The following is an 18,984-nucleotide window of genomic DNA, read 5'->3' on the forward strand; positions in this document are numbered from 1 at the left end:
GTTCTGGGCTTGGAGAGTTCCCAGGTGAAACCATGCTGTCAATCTAGGCTGACTGCTGCTAGTGCCAGGCCAGGGACCACTTAGAGGTTCAGGAGCTGGGGTCTCACTGAGGCTGTCTGTTGCTTGTTTGATAATATTTAGGAAGTTGTGAAACATGAGCCAAGACCAGCCATTCATATAGAAAAGCAGCTTGGGTGGGCCCATGACTTGGCTGGGACTGAGTCTCCAGGGATCTCCAGGGTAGGGCAAACAGTATTAGCCAGGTTGATGGAATCTCAGATATAGCACCAGCCTGTTGGCTCTGTGGCTCTATAGAAGGAGGGTTCAGGAAAGGGACAATGGCCTTTGCCTGACTTTCTTCTGGGAGAAAGTTGTCCCCTGGCTTTTACCTTGAGGCCAGATACTTCAGTTCCTCCCTGTATGCCACTGGTACCCTTTAAGCTGCTACCCCGGTGCTGGAGCTCAGAAGGAGTGACTCTGAGTAAGTCCATGTGTGGGTTCTTTTAAGAAGTGCTTGGGATTCCAGAAGTTTCTTCCACTGATTCAATCCCTTTGTTTTTGCAGCCAGAATATGGGGACTTCTCTTCCTAGCACTGGAACCCTGGGCTAGGGAGCCTGGTGTTGGGCTGGGACTCCTCACTCCCAAGATATCCCTCCTGAATTTTTATCCACCACACATGGATAGGGGACCAGCCCATTCCACATCCGCATCCCTCCCACCTGTCCGGATGGATGTGATTTAACTATGTAGTTGTCAGACTTCTATTCAAATTGATTTCTGATTATTCTGAGTGATGGTTCTATATTTTAGTTGTAATTTTGATGTGGTTGTATTAGGAGGCAAGATGTGTTTACCTGTTTGAAACATCTCTTCAACTTGATCAAAATCCCACTGCAACAGAATGACTGAAACCATTGAGATGGAGTTGATAGGCTTGCCTCTTCAGAGTAAAGAATTACTAACCTTCCTTTTTCCACTATTAAAAACTCCGGTGCAATCTTGGGATTTTAAATGCTGGGTTACTTTGGTTCCCGGCTCTCCGGTCTGTTGGGGTGAGGAACTTGGCCCGTAGTCCAGCACCATAAGCCCACTGAGAAGAACTGGCTTTCTAGACAGCTGTGAATGTTTGGTATTCATTCAGATGATATGCCAGCTCTCCCGGATTTTAATGTGGGCCAAACATCTTACTGTCCTCCATTTTGAAGAAACATTCTAATCTCTAAGGATTTTTCCACTTTGTATGTAATAAGAGGTAGTTAAAATTTTCATGTGCGTCATTGGAAATGCACTCCAAGTCATTAGAGATTCAAGGAATGGCAACCCAATAACCATTTCTAATTTGAAGTGTCCTCGCAGCACCAGGTTATTCTGCCATCTTAGTCGTCCCAACCCAGAAATCACTTCACTGTGATTCACTTCCAAGGTCATAAATTCTAGGATATCGGGATTATCTACAATTTAATGCTGGTCAGGATTTGCCATCTGCCTTTCAGCCATTTCGTGAGCCTACTGAAGAGGGGGTTTATCAAAATGGCTCTGCGACATCACTCACGTTTTAACTCTCTTTAGGGACTTAGAGAAGCAAGACTTCATGTTCTAATGTTAAAATACACGTGTAAGGATTAAAAGTAGTATGGGATGCATAAGAACACTTTTCAGGCCAGTTATTCTTTGATATTTATCACTTCATAGTGGTGACACCTGCTTCTAATTTTAAAAGTTCCCCTTTTTTTTTTTTTTTTTCTGGTGTGGGTGATTTTTTTTTCCTGCAGAAAAGCAGTCTTATCCTCAAAAGACTCAAAATTTTTCCCTTTTGATGTGCTTGATATTTTTATGAGTTTGTCCATCTGCATTGAAGTCTTAAAATGCCTTTAGTTTTTAAAAAATCTTTATAACACATAATCATTATTTTGGGTCACATAAATTTATGTCCTAGCCACATATTGGGAGACTTTTGCAGACATATAATTTATTATAAATGTCATATCTGCTACTTGGAGTACTTGATAGTTGTCTTAAGTTGACTAAAGCCAGAGAAATAAATTCTGCCTTGTGGAAACATTTAGTAACTTACCTTCAATACCAAAATTTGGTTGCTTTTCACATTTAAGGACAGGGTTGGTGACAGTTGTCATTTTGAGGTTATTAAGTGGAAGGGGAATTTTCATATAGTCCTTTGTATTGGCAGGCTATCACCTAGAGTCCAAAGTGGTTTGCTTTTGTTTTTAATTATTATTATTTGCTTTATTATTATTTTTATCTTGTATAAAAGACCTTTTCCTAATAGGTTCTGGGTAAAGTTAATTATATGAGTAGGAAAAGCTGCAAAAGATGGTATATTGCTAGCAACCAACTCTGATTGGCCTGTGGGGTGTTGTCTGTATAAAATTGGATCCTTGTGTTGGGTTCCAAAAAAAGGTGTGAATATGAAGGAGAAGTGCTAAATCATGACTCCAGAGAAAATGTCGGCCATGAGCAGTTTTTAGTTTAAGTGAAAACCAAACTTTAGCATTTGTACAAAGAAGACAAGGGGAAAGGAGGGTGAATCATTACCTCTAATATAAAAGCATTATGGTGATCAGGTTTCACCAAACTTGAATAAGACCCTTTACAAAGGCTGTGACTGAATGGAACTCATTTACTTAATTGATATGAAAACTTCGCTAAGCATTTACCCTTACTGTCAGATAAGTAATTTTTAATATAATTTATCCAAGCTATGGAGACACTTAAGAAAACAGTGCGGGTTTTAATAATTGCACTCCTAAGGAAACAGATCTATCATTACATTGTCACAAAGAATGACAGTGAGCAGAGACATCCTGCTCATCCCATTCAGATAAGTGATCAGCACAACTAGACACTCTTCTGTTCAGCATAGCATTAATCAGGAAAGTACAGCTTTACCCAGAAATTCTTTTCTGATATGTCATTGTTAAAAAGTATATTTTGCCAGATACTGTGCTTCAGAAAATGACTCGTAGTTGTGTACAGTTATTTCCTATTTATGTATGTGTGTATGTATGTATGTATTTATTTATTTATTTTTGTTTTTAGAGTGTCCAATAATGGTGTGGGGTTTTTTTTGCTTCCCTCCCACCAAAAAAGCTGTATTTGAAGTTAGTGGTTCCTTTTGTTTTGCAAAATATCGGAATAGTGAACTACTCGAAGTATTTGTACGTTTTGCAAGGACCTGTTGGTTCATCTCTCTGAAATGATGTCATGACTATTTTAGAGAAGTTTTCTTATAAGGAAGGGGCCAGTGGTTTTCTGCATTAACTAATAGGTCAAGAGACAACCCCTTTCTATGAAAAATTTCATGTGAAGATGATGAAATGCGTTGCCCCTTTCCAGCATCCACAGGCATTGCCTTTAAAAAGAAAAATCCATTTCCTTTCATCATGTAGCTTCTAGCTTTGACTCTGAACTACTGCATAGTTATAAAGTGGTATCCACTCAGTTCATTGCACAACTCTATCTTCCCACTTTCTCAGTGACTCAAAGGCCTTTGAAGGCAAAGAATAGGGTTATTGAAGGATGGCAGGCAGATTTCACTAAGTAACAGGTGGAGGTCAAAGTAGTTTATTTGTGGGGATGAACAGAGCACAGAGATGAAAAATCAAATGCTTTGCCATAATAAGGTTCAGCAAGAAAATGCTGACTACACTAAGCTTAGATTCTCGCTGACAGAACCTTTTCTAATGTTCACTACTTGATTTTACAGTTCAAGCAATTTGAAGAGGCCTAAAATTATATTTCTTTTTCCCCCTATGAAATGTTTCAATCAGGTCCAAATTTTACTTTAAATGAAGTGATAGATGCTCTGTTTACATCCAAAGAACCTTGGGACTAATAGGTTCCCACCACAGGCGTATCCCAAACAGGGAACATCAGAGACTACGCATCTCTAAAATTAAATTTTACCAGGAGGATCCTTACATTCCAAGCTTTCAATCATGTTTTAACTGACAGAAATGAACATAATTTAATAAGCACTTAACATCTCATCATTGAAATGAGTATTGTAGCTGGAGAAAAGTATCTGTAAGGATATTAAACAAGCTTGAGCCCTGGGTTACCCCCAGCTTGTTGGAGATGAGGAGGAAAGGCCTTTTGTTTTGGGGTTTTTTTTTTCCTTTTTATACAATTCTGTACTTACGTGGTGTATATGTCTTGCTTTTGTAGCTCACAAAGGGGCCAAACATGCTGGAAAAAATATATATGAAAGTAAGATTTACCAACCGTTCTATAGCAGGGCCAAAAAAGTTAAAAAAAAAAACCCCACAAAAAACGGGTGGGGCCAAAGTAGGCTTACAGTCCTGAAACACAGTTTATTCTTATATTGTTACTTATTAACTACTATACCATTTTCTATACAAACAACTGTAAACCTACTTTTGCTCCACCATGAATTTACTGGCGTATAGATCAGAGCTGTCTAATAGAACTTACTGTGCCCTGGATGGTGTGGCTCAGTGGATTGAGTGCTGGCCTGCAAACCAAAGGGTCACTGGTTCAATTCCCATTCAGGGCACATGCCTGGGTTGCGGGCCAGGTCCTGAGTAGGGGGCATGCACAAGACAACCACACATTGATGTTTCTCTCCCTCTCTTTCTTCCTCCCTTCCCCTCTCTCTAAAAATACAAATAAAATCTTTTTTTTTTCAAAGGAACTTACTGCAATGATGCAAATGTTCTCTGCCTACACTGTCCAATACTGTACCAACCAGCCAAATGTGGCTATGGAACACTGAAATGTGCCTGCGCTGAGCAACTGAAGTTTTCCATTCATTTAATTTTAATTAATTTAAATGTAAGTAGCCACATGTGGCTAGTAGCTACCATATTGGACAGGACAGATATAAACCACACATGTGTATGATTGAGTTTTTTACTTTTCAGCTGGATATCTAGGCAGAATGAATAAAACATTTATGCTATATTATGCTATATTTATTTTTCATGCAAAGGAAGTAATTTGGTTTTCTCAGTAACTTCGTCTTTATTTTCAGCCCTCTGTGAATGGGTGTGATTGCTATGTTGAGCCAAAATCAATCCTTCTCTGAACACAAGGGAGGATAGGAGGGCTCAGGGGAAGATGGGTTGGGTGCGGAATCTCCAACTTGTAAGTATATGGAGCATGAAATACAATTTTTAAATTTTAGTCCTGAAATTGGGATGCCTGTGTTTATCCTAAAAAGAGAGGAAATACCCTAAAAAAATGAGAGACTTTATTATTGGCCCAGGAACCAGATTTTTCTATGACATTTTTCTTATGTCTATTCTCTACTCTCGCTGGTTGTAAATTTTCACTCACAAATGAACATTTGGAATATATTAGAGAATTCATCATTTCTTTTCTCCTGAATAATCCATATCATTTTCACTCCATTCTCCCATTTTTAAAAATTGAAGAAATCACTTGTATCCAAGCCTTTTAAATGATCTGAACTTCTTTATGATGTGGTAATTCTTTGGGGGGCCCTTTTAGCTCATTTTAAATGGTTGCCTACGGTGTAAGAAGGATAAACCTCAGAAACTATATTAGCTTTCATTTTATTCTCTCCATCATAAAAATGATTTTAAAACATTTTTATTCACTGGAAAGGTTAAAAGTCAAAATAGTCTGAGTGTTTTACCTTTTTTATTGTAGAGCGTGTTCATCATAATAAATTACATTAGAATGAACCCTAATGTATTTTATCATTAGACACAAATCTAAGTAGAGTGCAGTATCTTGAACTACCTCCCTGTGGCTCACAGCCTGTGTTTATACCCACAGGGACAGAACAGTCCTTTAACTGTGGGATTAGTCTATCCAATCACAGCCTTTATTTAGCATCACAGTTAGAGATGATCTCATCACAAGGTGCAGCTGAACCAGTCCTAGGAAGGTCCTGTTCCTGCCCGTGGAACAGCTGCGTAGCTCTGCCTCTGGGAGAGATGAGTCTGAGCATCGACTTGCAGGCGGTGGATGACTTGGAAAATGGGAGGCCGGCACTCATCTTCATCCTGCGCTTGAGGGGTGGCACTGAAACATCCGCTTCACCATCGGTCTGGCAGACAGGCCGGAAGCATCCATTCCCCTCACTCCAACCTGGAGGTAGAGTGGAACCTGAAGGCCTAAATGTAAAGAAAACAGCCACAATAGCAGTTAGCATGCCGTTTAGGCTGAAGAACAGGTTTAAGTATCATTATTAAGCTCTATTTTAAACCAGCTCATGATTGGTTTGTATCAGTAAGACAGATAAATAATCGGAACTTTTTTCAGCAGTAGGCATCTTGGAGTGCTTCACCGAGCGGAGCAAGAGCTTTGGCTCACTGGGTGCAAATCCTGGCTCTTGCCTCGTTTCCCTCCATCTCCCTATAGCTACCACCTTATTTTTCTGCTTCCCTCTACAGGCTAATTTCATGAAAGAGTTGAGTACACATGGTTTTCCTGCTTCTTCACTTCATATTGATTTTGTAAACCGTTCTAACATATCTCCCATGTGCCTCACTCTCCTGAAGCTCATGTGTTCTCGTATTTGACCTCTCGATAGCATTCAACATGCTCAGTCACAACCTTCTTGACGTACTTTTCTTAGTTTCTGCAGAGCTACGCTTTCCTATGAGTTAAATGCCTCAATTTAATTGCCTATTTTGACATGAACTTTAGGAGCTTGGAGGCTCCCCTTGATGTCAAGACTTACTGAACTGTAAATATTTTAATAGTGTGTTAGACTTTACCTCTGATTAAGTGAGATATTGCTGCATTACAATATGCACTAGAATTGGATGATATCAATGGCCCTTAAAAGAAGAATTTTGATCCTTTCTGTGTACATTTTCAGGAGGTTTTATATAGAAAAGAACTTGTTGAATAGGCAAGAAGGCTACTATAAATATTAATGTATGCATTCGCTATTTTACAACTTATCCCTCGCTGGATCATTATCTTCTAAGTCTATGTGATATGTGTTTATTAGAGGTTCTGTGTTAGAATTACTGATGATACATTCAGTATATTTAATAAAATGCTAACTGATTCCTGCTAAGGCCAAGAGAATCCTTTGATATGTAAGACAAGATGATTCTTAGTATATTTCAGAGTTTTTATTTTTGCATATTCTTTGCAGCTGATATACCCTTTCTTTGATTTTTTTCCTTTGGATAACCAAATTAGAAACTTTAAATATACTTAATTGACTTAACTAGGACACTATTTTTATAGTATACAAGGGGATCTACATGAGACAGTATGATGTTTTACAAAATGTGCAAGCTTTAAAACCAGGGAGACCTGGGTCTGAAATACCACTTAATAGCTGAATGATCTTGAGCAAGTTGCTTGGCAGATCTTGATATCTAGTTTCTGTAACATTAAGTTTTAGGTAGGCAGGATAATAATACCTACCTGTCTGAGATGAAGATGCAATTATAGTAGGCCCACTTTATCTGCAGGGGGTGTATTCCAAGACCTCCAATGGATGCCCAAAACCATAGATAGTACCAAACCCTCTATACACTATTTTCTTATCCACATATACCTGTGATAAAATTTAATTTATAAATTAAGCACAGTAAGAGATTAACAATAATAGCTAATAAAAAATAGAACAATTATAACAATATATTATATTAAAAGTTATATGAATGTTCTCTCTCATAATGTCTTACTTTACTGAACTCACCTTTTCTTTAAAAGAAGCATTTTGCGGCTTCCCTTTGGCGTATCTGAACTGCCAGCATCACAGCACTTGCTCTTTGGGGCTGTTATTAAGTAAAATAAGGGTGGCTTGGACACAAGCAGTGAGATAGTGCAACAGTCAATCTGATAACCCAGGCGGCTACTGAGTGACTAACAGGGTGGGTAGCCTATGCAGTGTGCATGCACTGGCCAAAGGGATGACTCACGTCCCAAGTGAGATGGAGCAGGGAGACGCGAAATTTCATCATGGTACTCAGAACAACACTCAAGCAAAAACTTATGAATTGTTCATTTCTGCAATTTTCCATTTACTGTTTTCACACTGCAGTTGACTGCAGGTCATTGAACCCATGGGAAACAGAACTACGGATAAAGGGGGCACTGCTGTACATGGCACATAGCAGGTACTCCATAATTGTAGCTTTTATTATTTTCAGTCACTTTTTTAGAAAAGATCACTATGGAGAGGTTTGATGATCTCCTCTTTAACTGACTCCTGGTTCTCTTGAGGCCACTGAATGGATAAAAATGTCCAACAGCCTTTATGTTTGGTATAATAGTTGTTTGGGTAAAGCAGTAGTAAAGTTAAGTCATTGGGAACTAGCTGACGACAACAGGCAGGAGAACATCTAAAGTCAAACAGGAGCAACTGAGTTCACAGCATTTTGTGGTCCTCTCTAACAAACTAAGCACCAACACTGACTTCCTGACTTGTTACAGTTTTCTCAATCAAAAAAACAAAAGAAACCCCTTGCCCCCACCCATTGCACTATCTTGTTATTTCTGTAGGATTTGCTTCACAGTTGTCACTGTAAAGTTATTGGTTAAAATTAGCATCTGGTAAATCATAATTTGGGAGAGAGGAGAAGTTGAAAGGAATTATCTTTCCCCCCCTGTGTTGTCTTTTTACTTTCTTTAACTTCAGGTTGCAGCAAAAAGTTACTAAAAGCAAACCTTGATTTGTTATAGGAGACCCCAGGAATTATACTTGAGTTTTTTCATATTATTTGATCCGTTTTTGTTATTGATGTGTCTTGAAAGAATCAGGGGGAAATAGAAAATTTCAAAAATGTTTATGCCATTGGAAATAACCATTCATTGGCCTTTGCTCCAGAAAGCTGCCTTACCATTTTTTCTGAGTGAGTGTAGGCCAGTGGAAACCTCACAACCTATGATGGATTTGCTAAAAATAATGGAAACTTACAGAATTCTAGAGGGTAGTTAGTGCACAGTAGACATCCTTAATGCACACATTTCTAACATTGACAAGAGTTTTGTATTTGAATGTCATGTTAGTTTGCTGTTGCTGTTTACTGCAAACTCAGCTTAAATCAACATGTAAATATTATCTCACAGTTCCCACGGGTCAAGAGTCTGGGCATAACGTAGCTGCTGCTCTTTTCAGGGTCTATCTCACAAGAATGCAATCAAAATTTTGTCCAGGTTACATTCCTTTCTGGAGCTCAGGGTCCTGTCATGAACTGTCCTGATTGTTGGCAGAATTCATTTCCTTGTAGTTTTAAGACTAAGGTCCAAGCTTTCTTAAAGCTGGGTATTAGCTAGGGGTATCACTTAGTCCCTAGAGTCCCTGCAATTTCTTGCCATGTGGCCCTCCCACAGGCCCTTTCCCACACGGTAGCTTACTTCTTCAAAGCCAGAAGGAGAATCGCTCTGACTTCTAATCTCGCTTTTAAAGGGCTTACTTGATTAGGTCAGGCCCACACAGGATAATAACTCTTTTTACTTAACTAAAAGTAATCTGACTAGGGACCTTAATTACATCTGCAAAAGTTCCTTCACCTTTGCCATATAACCACCTCATCACAAGAACGGCATCCATCATGCTCCTAGGTACCACCCACATTCAAGGGCAGGGATCCCTACAGAGTAGGTACCCTAGGAGCCAGGAACTTTGGGGCCATCCCAGAATTCTGATTGCCACAAGCACTAATGATGGAATCTAATAGAATCTTGGTGAATACTATATTTGGCCTGTATTCCAGGGTTTTCTTGTTGGGCTTCTTTCTCACATTGCTTCCAGAGAACCGAGTTGCTGATGGCTAGAATTTCATGTATGTTTGCCTTTGCCCACTAGTTGAAATGACTCAGGTACCTTAGAAAAATGGCAAAGTGGAGAAAAATTCAGAATGGCTGATGGTTAGAAAAGCAATGACAAGCTAAAGTGCTTCTTGTAACCCATCTTCTATTCTATTTACCACCATTGGGTTTTTTATAGCAATCAACAGGAAGAAATGTCCCATTGAAACAAAACAGTATGCTAAATTTCTGCTTCTCATTCTATAAAATTCTTCACTTTTACATATTGAAAAGATTTGTCTATTCCAGAAAAAGGGGTAGCATTAATTTATCTAAATCTTTTTAAAAAATACAGTATTTCTTTAAAAAAAAATACATTGAAATTAAGGTTTTGATTCACTAGGAGAAAGACAATCAGTCATTAAATCAGTATGGTAATTGTGTCTTACAGTTGTGCATACCTAATTGGTAACAGAAATTTTAACAAGGAGTTTATTTTTAAAGTAATGTACAGAAACCAAATTTGATTTCAGAAACAAAAGTCAAGATTAATGTTCTCTCATTTATTAATATAAAGCAGTTTACTAACATTTTAAAATGTCATCTGATCAATTAAGTATACAAAGCAAATTAACCAAAACATACATTATGCATATGGAGAAAATATTAAAGTATATAATAAGGAAGTGTACTCAATATGGGTCTTTAAAAATTGAAAACACAAAGTAATTCTGAGATTCACAACAGCCTAGGGTTCATGTTACTTGACTGAGATAAATTTAGAAAATTACACATAATTTGGCTTGTTCTTCTTGCATACAGACAGCATTTCTTCCCTCTCTAACCCTCTCCCAGAGGATTTGAATTTTGATGTTGTTGAACCCATTCACGCACTTGATCATTCTTGATGCTTATATTGCCTAAATTTTCCATATATGACACCTTTTATAAAGGTAAATAGTAGATTTAACATATGTCAATATTTTTGAAGTATTTAGAATAACATGGGTTGGAAAAGGTTTTCAAAGAAACAATAACTTTTTCTCGAGTCCTACTGTTTGCTTTCTTTAATAGAGTTAGTTTAGCCTTTGCATCCATCAGTGATTCCATAGTCTGAGAAAAATTCTGCCATCTTAAAATTTTTGACATTTTCATTTTCTTTTCTATTTCTGTTTCATAACACGTAATTCAGGCATTTTACTGAGTTTAAATCAGTGGACTGGCTGGCAGCCTAAAAACTTGTTTGTACAGAAGAAATTTAAATGAATTGGGAGATTTGTTTAAGAATTGGTAGCTCTTTATTTCTTTCCTTTAATTTTTTAATTTGAAATCTCCTCTCTAATGTAATTACATAATTAGACCTTAAGTTAGTTTACTTGAAATGAATGTTAATCCAAAACCTCAATCGGTCCTAATGATGTTAGGACCTTTGTATGGTGTGACTTTGGTTACTGATTCAAGAAGCGAAGAAATACAGCTAAAGTCATCTAGTGACTTTGTTTTTAATTGAAATCACAGAGATATTGACCTAAAATGGATGTGATGTAGATATTTCAAGTCAGTGGAAATCACACACAACTTTATATTGCCCTTATGTCTAGTTATACAAATGTGCTTATGCGTTTGTGATTTGTTCTTTTTTTCCCCTTGGGGTTAAAACCCCAAGTTTTGCTATTTCCAAGCATCTATTAGTAAAGCTACAGATAAAGCTGAGACCTACACAAGTTGTTTGAATATCTTTTCAGGGCACATGCTGTGTTCCAGGCGCTTTGTTAGATTCTGAAAATGGTCGGGGGCGGGGGGCGGTGCAGAGGGGGCAAAACATACATTATCTGGTCCTGAGGGAATCTGCAGTCACAGTGGAAGCTTGTGTTGTAGAATCTCATTAAGGAGTTCTATGATCAGATATAACAAATACATATTTAGACATAGGCCAGACTAATTAAATTTTGGAGCAGATCTATACTTAAAACATACTTGGCACAGTGCATGGTGGTTAGCAACTAGTCAATAACAGTTACATGTTAATACCATTATTATTTTATTATTTATTTTTACAGTTCACCCAAATAACTGTGGTCATAGGCAGAATGCAACACATGCAGACATGTATAAGGAAAAGGTGACTGGGTTCTTTGAACAAGAATGCAGACCAGTTTTGGTCTGCACACTTAAGAGAGCCCAAATTGGTCCTGTAATATGGAGGCTAAGAATCATTTTCTTTATTTTTATATACAGGTTTTTATTGTTTTAATTGGCACCCTCGCAAACGGATAGATGCCTCCACTTGTGTATGTCAGCATAGTTGCCGAGAACATGACAAATACAGTAATTATGAGGGACTATTTTCTCATTATTTTCTTCCCCAACATCCCCTCTGCTGGGAATGCTATGAAAACCTTAGAAACTATAGTAAAAATACTATTTTTAAAAACAAGCTATTATTGTATTTTCTTAGCATAAAAGTAATATATGTTCATCACAGAAAAGACAAGTCAGCAAAAAGAGACAATGAAAATTGTCCGAACCCAACACACTGAGAGAACTGCTGTTAAGTCTGTGCCTATGCCCTTTCTCTGTACACAGAATTGTGCTTTTAAAAGGCATCATAGTGTAACATCCTATTTTGTAAGTGCTTCCCATGTCTTTATTCTATGTTGTTGAATAAACATCTTTCCGTGTCATTATTCTTTTACAGTATTATTTGCATTGGTTCTATCTAATGCCAATTGTTGGACAGTTAAGGTATTTTTTTACTTTTTTCTTTGTTTCTATTATGAATAATTTATTGGATGAGCAACTGAGTTGCCATTGTTGAAGGTTTTTTAATGTTAAAATAGCTAAATTATTAAAGATAATTTAAAGTGCCTTTGGTGCAACGTGACTGAGAAGATGAAATGATGGCAAAGAGGTCTCCCTGTGCTGTGCTTCTATAGCATCATTTTTGAAGGGCCTCAGAGACTGCACACAACATGCAACCTTCAGGAAACACTGGGCACATGGCACTCTATATTTAGGATTAATAATGCCAGAATGGACTATGATTTAGTAGAAATTGAAATCATTATGTACAGACTTAACAGGAGACCATTGTGTCCCCTGTTTGTTCCTGTGACAAATTCAAACAATTCAAAACAAATTTTTTATTTACTGCTGGATCCCCTTTTTTAATTCTTTAAGTTTTATCTTTTAAATTGCACAAGCCATTGTCCCATGAATTACCATGTGCTTATCAATCCATCCTTCTTGCCAGGAATGCCATCGCCAACAACACTGAAGAAGTCGGAGAAGTCTGGTTTCAGCAGCCCCTCCCCTTCGCAGACCTCCTCCCTGGGAACAGCATTCACACAGCATCACCGACCTGTCATTACGGGACCCAGAGGTGAGCCACTCCACAGGCACCCTTGGTGGTGCTTAGATCATGGCCTTGGGGCCAGAGTAGCAAAATGAGAGACAATGAGGGCTCCCCCAGAATGCTCCTGAAGGCAGCAAGTATTCCAATTCCATGTCACTGGGGACAGCTTTGGAGTATTAGGGACCGAAGAGATTTGGCATCAATCCCTTGATCCTTTTTTTTATCAAATGTATTGGGGTGACATTGGTTAAAAGGATCGACCAAACTTCTTTCTTTGCCAGTGTGGTATGGCAATGGTGGGACATAATTTGAACTGAACCAAAATCAAATTCATTCTACCAATTGTAGTGTGTGTGTGTGTGTGTGTGTGTGTTTAGGTGAGCAAGTACAGTTGACTCTTCAACAATGCAGAAGTTTAAAAATTCACACATAAGTCCTGGCTGGTTGGCTCAGTTGGCTGGAGTATTATCCTGTACACCAAAGGGCTGCTGGTTCAATCCTCAGCTGGGGCATGTGCAGGAGGCAACCAGTTGGTGTTTCTCTCTCACATGGATGTTCCCTCTCTCTCTCTCTTTCTGTCTCTCTCTCTCTTCTTCTCTATGTCCCCCTCTCTAAAATCAATAAACATATCATCCAGTGAGGATTAAAAAAATTCTGCACATAAGTGGACTCACACAATTTAAACCTAAGTTTTTCAGAGGTCAGCTATATTTTCAATCAGCAATTGAGAATGGGCATATATGGGGGGGCTTACTGAGGTTATATGTGGATTTTCAACTGTGTGGTGGGTTGGTACCCCTAACCCCCACATTGTTCAAGGGTCAACTGTAATAGCTTTTTTCATTTTCTCATCCCTGGTGATTCCCTTTACTTGAAACCTGATTTCAATGTGTGGCACTTTGCATTGAGGTTGTTTGCATCACGGTGTTGACTGTTGATGTTCAGTCTTCATTCACTCCTTTTGAAGTGGTAGATAGTTTGTCTGGTTTTCATTGCAATGTTTTCATTATTTTTGCCTTGTGTGCTTTTAAGTTTATTATTAAAATGTGTCCACAAGAAATATGATTTGTATTTCACATTAAAGACAAGCTTTAAACCTCAAGAGAATGTCAGCAAGTCACTTAACTTGATCTCATTGCAAGATGAAAATATTTATTAGTTTGTTTATGAAACTCCCACAGTAGGAGTATGAATAATTGTAACCATGTTTGCTTTCTTCCATCAGCTTTTCAGTTAGGTAGGACTGTGATCTACCAGCTGGTATCATAAAATAGACTAGAAAGTTATGGTCTCTCATCTACTTTGACATACGCCTGGGAAAACTGATATTTCTTGCATGAATCCCACTGTTAGTCCCACAAATTGGAATCCCTTTTTTAAATGCTCTGTGTGGATATTCACAAAGATGGCAGTTGAGAGAGGTGTCTCATGCCCTGATGAGGAAATCACATTGTAGGAAATAAGTATTCTGACTATTGTGTGAAGCAATTTCTATCTCCATAATTATGAAAACTTACTTGCTCCATCTTTAAACATCTTGTGATCAGTGACAGACCTTTCTCAACTTACTATTTCACTTGTTTCTGTGTGTGATATAATCAGAGAGGAAATATACATGTGTGTATGTGTGTGTATTTTTCTTCTAATTTTAAAACCTTGCATCTGGATTGTATTATAAAGTCCCAAAATGCAGAATGAGTCTCTTTAAATGGGTTAGTATTATGCTATTATCCTCATAACCAATATTTATTAAGCATCTAAACTGTGGTGGAAAAAAAGAGATATGAAGCTCTTTTAGCCAGAAAGAAGGTTTTTGGTCTCAGGGAGATAAGGCATGTGGTGTTTCTCATCTTTTTATTGTTAGGTTAACATATTCTAAATGGTAAGTGAATGTTAAAAGCAGAAATTTCTGCAGGAGCTCAAAGGAGGGGACTCTAGAGGTTCATTCATTCATTAAACAAGGATTTCCTGAGTGTCTGTCACTGGAATTCAGTGGTTCCTGTCCTCATAGGGCAGACAGTTCCATTCAGGAGAGAGACAGAAAATAAGCAGTTAGAAGAGGATATGGAATGTGCTGTTGCTTATCACCATGTATCAAATAAAGAGACTTCAAAGTGTAGATAACTTGAAGTCAAAACCTAAAGGTTGCATACCTGAATGGATTTCAAGCAGAGGAAAGAGCCATGGTGAAGCAGGTCGGAAGGATCAGGGAGAACAATGTGCTGGCATTAGGGACGGCCGCATATGCTGCCTCTTTGCTTTCCACTTACCTTCTGGGTTTCTTAAATATACTCCCCCAATAAAATGGGGGCAATACTACTGCTGAATACACTTTTCCTCCCAACTTCATATTCTCATGCAGAAACTGTCATAAAATAATATTTGTAGAGACTCTTTCAGGAGCATAAAGCAACGTGCATATGTATTATCGTTTATTCAATACATATTACATGTTGCCTTAAACCATAGCTCTAGAAATGATTATAATGATTCTAGTATTTACCCATGGGTGCCATGATTGGAAGCTTCTTCTGCTGGCCAATCAAGCACATTCGCTAAAGCAGTCCACACTGGGTTGAACCAGAGTGGGCCTCCTTAGCCTATAGAACAATGAGTTTTTATCTCCCATCATACTCATGAAATCATTTTTGAGGAAAAGAGAAAGGTGCCTAGTTTAAGAATTATGGAATACCAAAGATTCTTTGTTTTCACCAGAATTCAAGATGGTTCCCAGCATCCTCGGGTCTCCTTTCTGGAAAGTCTACTCAGGTACCCATTCTTATTGCACCCCGCCCCCCGCTTAGTGGCCTGGTGAAGGGAACTGGAGTAGTCGAGATGAAACTTTTCACTAGCATCTTTGTGGGTAAGAATCACAGAGTTGAGATAGGCTAACATAAGACATTCTTGGGCTAAGATATTTTTAAAAGGTTGGTATTTAGCCTTTCATTATTTAAGAAATATTTGCTACTGGTACTCTGTTCCCTTTTATTCTTCTCCGAACCCATTGGAAAACTAATGCCTAGAATGACATTACATCTGGGACTAAGAGTTGATGTTTTAGGAAGATGAGGCCAGATTGAAGGAGGGGGAAGTCTGCCCAAGGAAATCAGTGTGGAGTAAGTGTCACGTGTACATGAAGGAGAATTCAGCCTTACAAACTCAAGTCACTAAAGCATCCAGAAAGGCAGTCAGTCTTCCGGTGGGCTTGGACAAGAGAAAGGTGTCTCCTTATCAGGGTCCTGGGGCAAAGGGTGGGGGGAGCTCTTTTCTGCACTTTTGCTCAGAGTCACATGGTGTATTCGCCTTTGGACAGCACACAGGTTGCAAGACCTCCGCCTTCTTCCTTAAAATTAAGGAATTAAAATTTCTTAAAATTTATCTGGGATTACGTTGGCTAGACAAATACCAGTTTGTAAGCAATAACTATGCAACGTATCTCAATGACATTTTAACAGAGCTACAGCAAAGCAAGGCCACCTCACTGAAAAAACAGTGGCCCTATTTTTCACTGCAAACCTGAGCTGTATTTGGAAATTTGATGGCCACCTTTTACAAAAGAAACCTCTCTTTGAAGATTGCAAAGTAAAGACAGAATAGGGCCTTGAAGAGAAGCAGATAGCCTAGTGGTTCAGCACAAAGTCTAAGGGGTCAACTGGACCCTTGTCTGAATCCTGTGTCCGCCAATTTTACCAACTGTGTGAACCTGCCAACTTGCCTCTCTGAGTCACAGGTTGCTCATCTACAAAGCAGAGATTACAGTCTCTATTTCAAGAGAATTCTCTTGTCTGAAGAGCAGATGAAATCATATATTTGTAGTCATTCACACTGTTCCTGGAATTAGAGTATGTAGTGAAGTCATGTAAACAATGTAATCACTCGTTTTCATTTAGGCTTTGAAAACTCTCATGCTGTCCATACTGCCTTGGCCTATCAACATCTTAGCCACCCCAGGACCAGCTCTAGTACTGCTTCCAATGAAACCTCCTCAGCTCCACCTGGACGCCTTCACCTCACACTCCTGAAACTCCTTTGGCCTTTCCCCCGGCATTGCCTCCGTTGACATTGTCTTGCTTTGTTAGTTAATGTACGTCTCATTACTCTCCTAGAACAAAACCTCTGAAAGGAAGGCTATCTGACTTCCACTTTCTGGTGTCTTTACTGTGTCTCACACAGTGGGATCCATGCACAGATATTCACTGATTAAATACAAAGTAATGAAATGACACATAAATGTACACAAAAGCCATTTGTCCCTTCCCTGAAACATGGCTTCAGACAAACCAAGGGTGCTAAGTGTCTAACAGTTTACGGAGTGCTTCTTTGCAAGGAATGGGCTAAGGCGGGGAGGAGCCATGGCCTTTCATCCAAAGAAAACGTTTGCAAGATCATAGAAGTAAAACTTTGATATGCTGTGAAAAAGCTATGCTTTTTCTTATGTTTTGCTCTTGTAATCACTTGCCTATTTTCATTGTTATAAAGACAGGGATGTGTGGTTTCTTAAAATGAATGTTTTCTCTGATACTGTGTTTTGTGTGTGTGTGTGTGTGGCTTCAATAAATCACTTAACCTTTCGGCCTCAGTTTGGCCATCCGTGTCCTGGGGATAATACATTGCAAAAACTGTGGCGTTAAAACTAGGTTAAAGGGTTAAAATATTGTGGAGTATTCTGGGGACTAGGGAAGATATTAAGTTTCCAAAAGTCATTTGTAGGTCATTTTACATTATCACAATACTGTGCACTTTAAGCTGGAACATTGGACTTTCAAAGACTTTCTTTTACCAGTGCTTAAAATTTCAAACAAAATAAAGTAGTTATTCATGAAAATTTATCTTATTCATGACAATTTAAAAAAATGTTTGTTCTTCCCTTTTCCTTTTAAAGATATTTAAGTTTGCCTGATGATCTAAAGGCTCTAACTCCTTTTGAGAATTATTTGGAGTAAACATCTGTGATATTTTAGAGTTTCTTGAAAGTTTGTCTCTTTAAAACTTATGTTTCTACCTAAGTCTTTGCTCTTTTCAAAAACAAGACAATGATCCTTAATGTAGTACTGAATACAGCAACTATGCACTTCCGGCATTTAGAAATGGGGAGGAACCTGCACAATACATATTGTAAAGCTGAGGTAGAAAACAATTGGCAAATATGCACTTATCGACCTTCATGTACAACCATAGAATTTTATTATAGAACCGCAGAATTTCAGAATAGTGCTCTGGGAATCTTGTGGTCTAACTCATTCCCTACATCAGCTAACACTGTGTTTGGCTGCAGGTAACAGAAAATCCGACTAAACAGGTCATATTATTCTCATATGAAAATAAGTATGTGATTCAGGACTGTGTTATGGCGGCAGTTTGATGACATCGAGGACTGAGATTTCCTCTTAGCCAGCCGTGCTTTAGTGGGTTGTTTTCAGCCTCATACTGGTCACAGCATAGCTGCTGTACTCCTATATTCCAAGCAGAAAGATGGGAAGGGGCCAGAGCATAAAGTGCCCACCAGCTCGTCCTGCCACCTTGTGTAGCATCTGATGCAGCATGGGCCAAGCTGTGCCACGTGATCACCTCTCACTGCAAGGGAGGCTGAACAATCTAGATTTTGTTTTCTGAGCATATTGCCATTCTGTATAAAATCAGGTGTTATAAGTAGATAAATAGAAGAGTAGTATGGTAGTTAGCAGTTAGCAAATATTCCACGTTACTCTTATAGATTAGAAAGCTCAGCTGGCCACAGCCAAGACTAGACATATAGTCTTCCAGTGCAGTGCCTTTTCTACCATATCAGTAGTTTCTACCTTTTTCTACCCCACTGGGGAAAAGAAAATGCATTTATTTAAATAATTAGTTTGTTTTTACATTTTTTATTAGTCAAAGAGAAAACATAGCCATTTAGATCTTT

The 18,984-nt window shown here is 38.4% G+C and overlaps 1 protein-coding gene across 2 annotated transcripts in view; it reads left to right on the plus strand.

Annotated features, from left to right (window-relative positions):
• Window positions 1-18,984, plus strand: part of NFIA (nuclear factor I A) — a 360,348-nt gene that overhangs the window by 271,870 nt on the left and 69,494 nt on the right. For both annotated transcript variants that reach the window (XM_054573968.1, XM_054573960.1), the window contains exon 7: window positions 12,981-13,109. In XM_054573968.1, the coding sequence (XP_054429943.1) occupies window positions 12,981-13,109 (129 nt within the window). The remainder of the gene's footprint in view (window positions 1-12,980; window positions 13,110-18,984) is intronic.

This window comes from Pteronotus mesoamericanus, unplaced genomic scaffold (genome assembly GCF_021234165.1).
Source record: "Pteronotus mesoamericanus isolate MK-2021 breed Mesoamerican mustached bat unplaced genomic scaffold, CSHL_Meso_final contig_105, whole genome shotgun sequence".
In the NCBI taxonomy this organism is placed as follows: domain Eukaryota; kingdom Metazoa; phylum Chordata; class Mammalia; order Chiroptera; family Mormoopidae; genus Pteronotus; species Pteronotus mesoamericanus.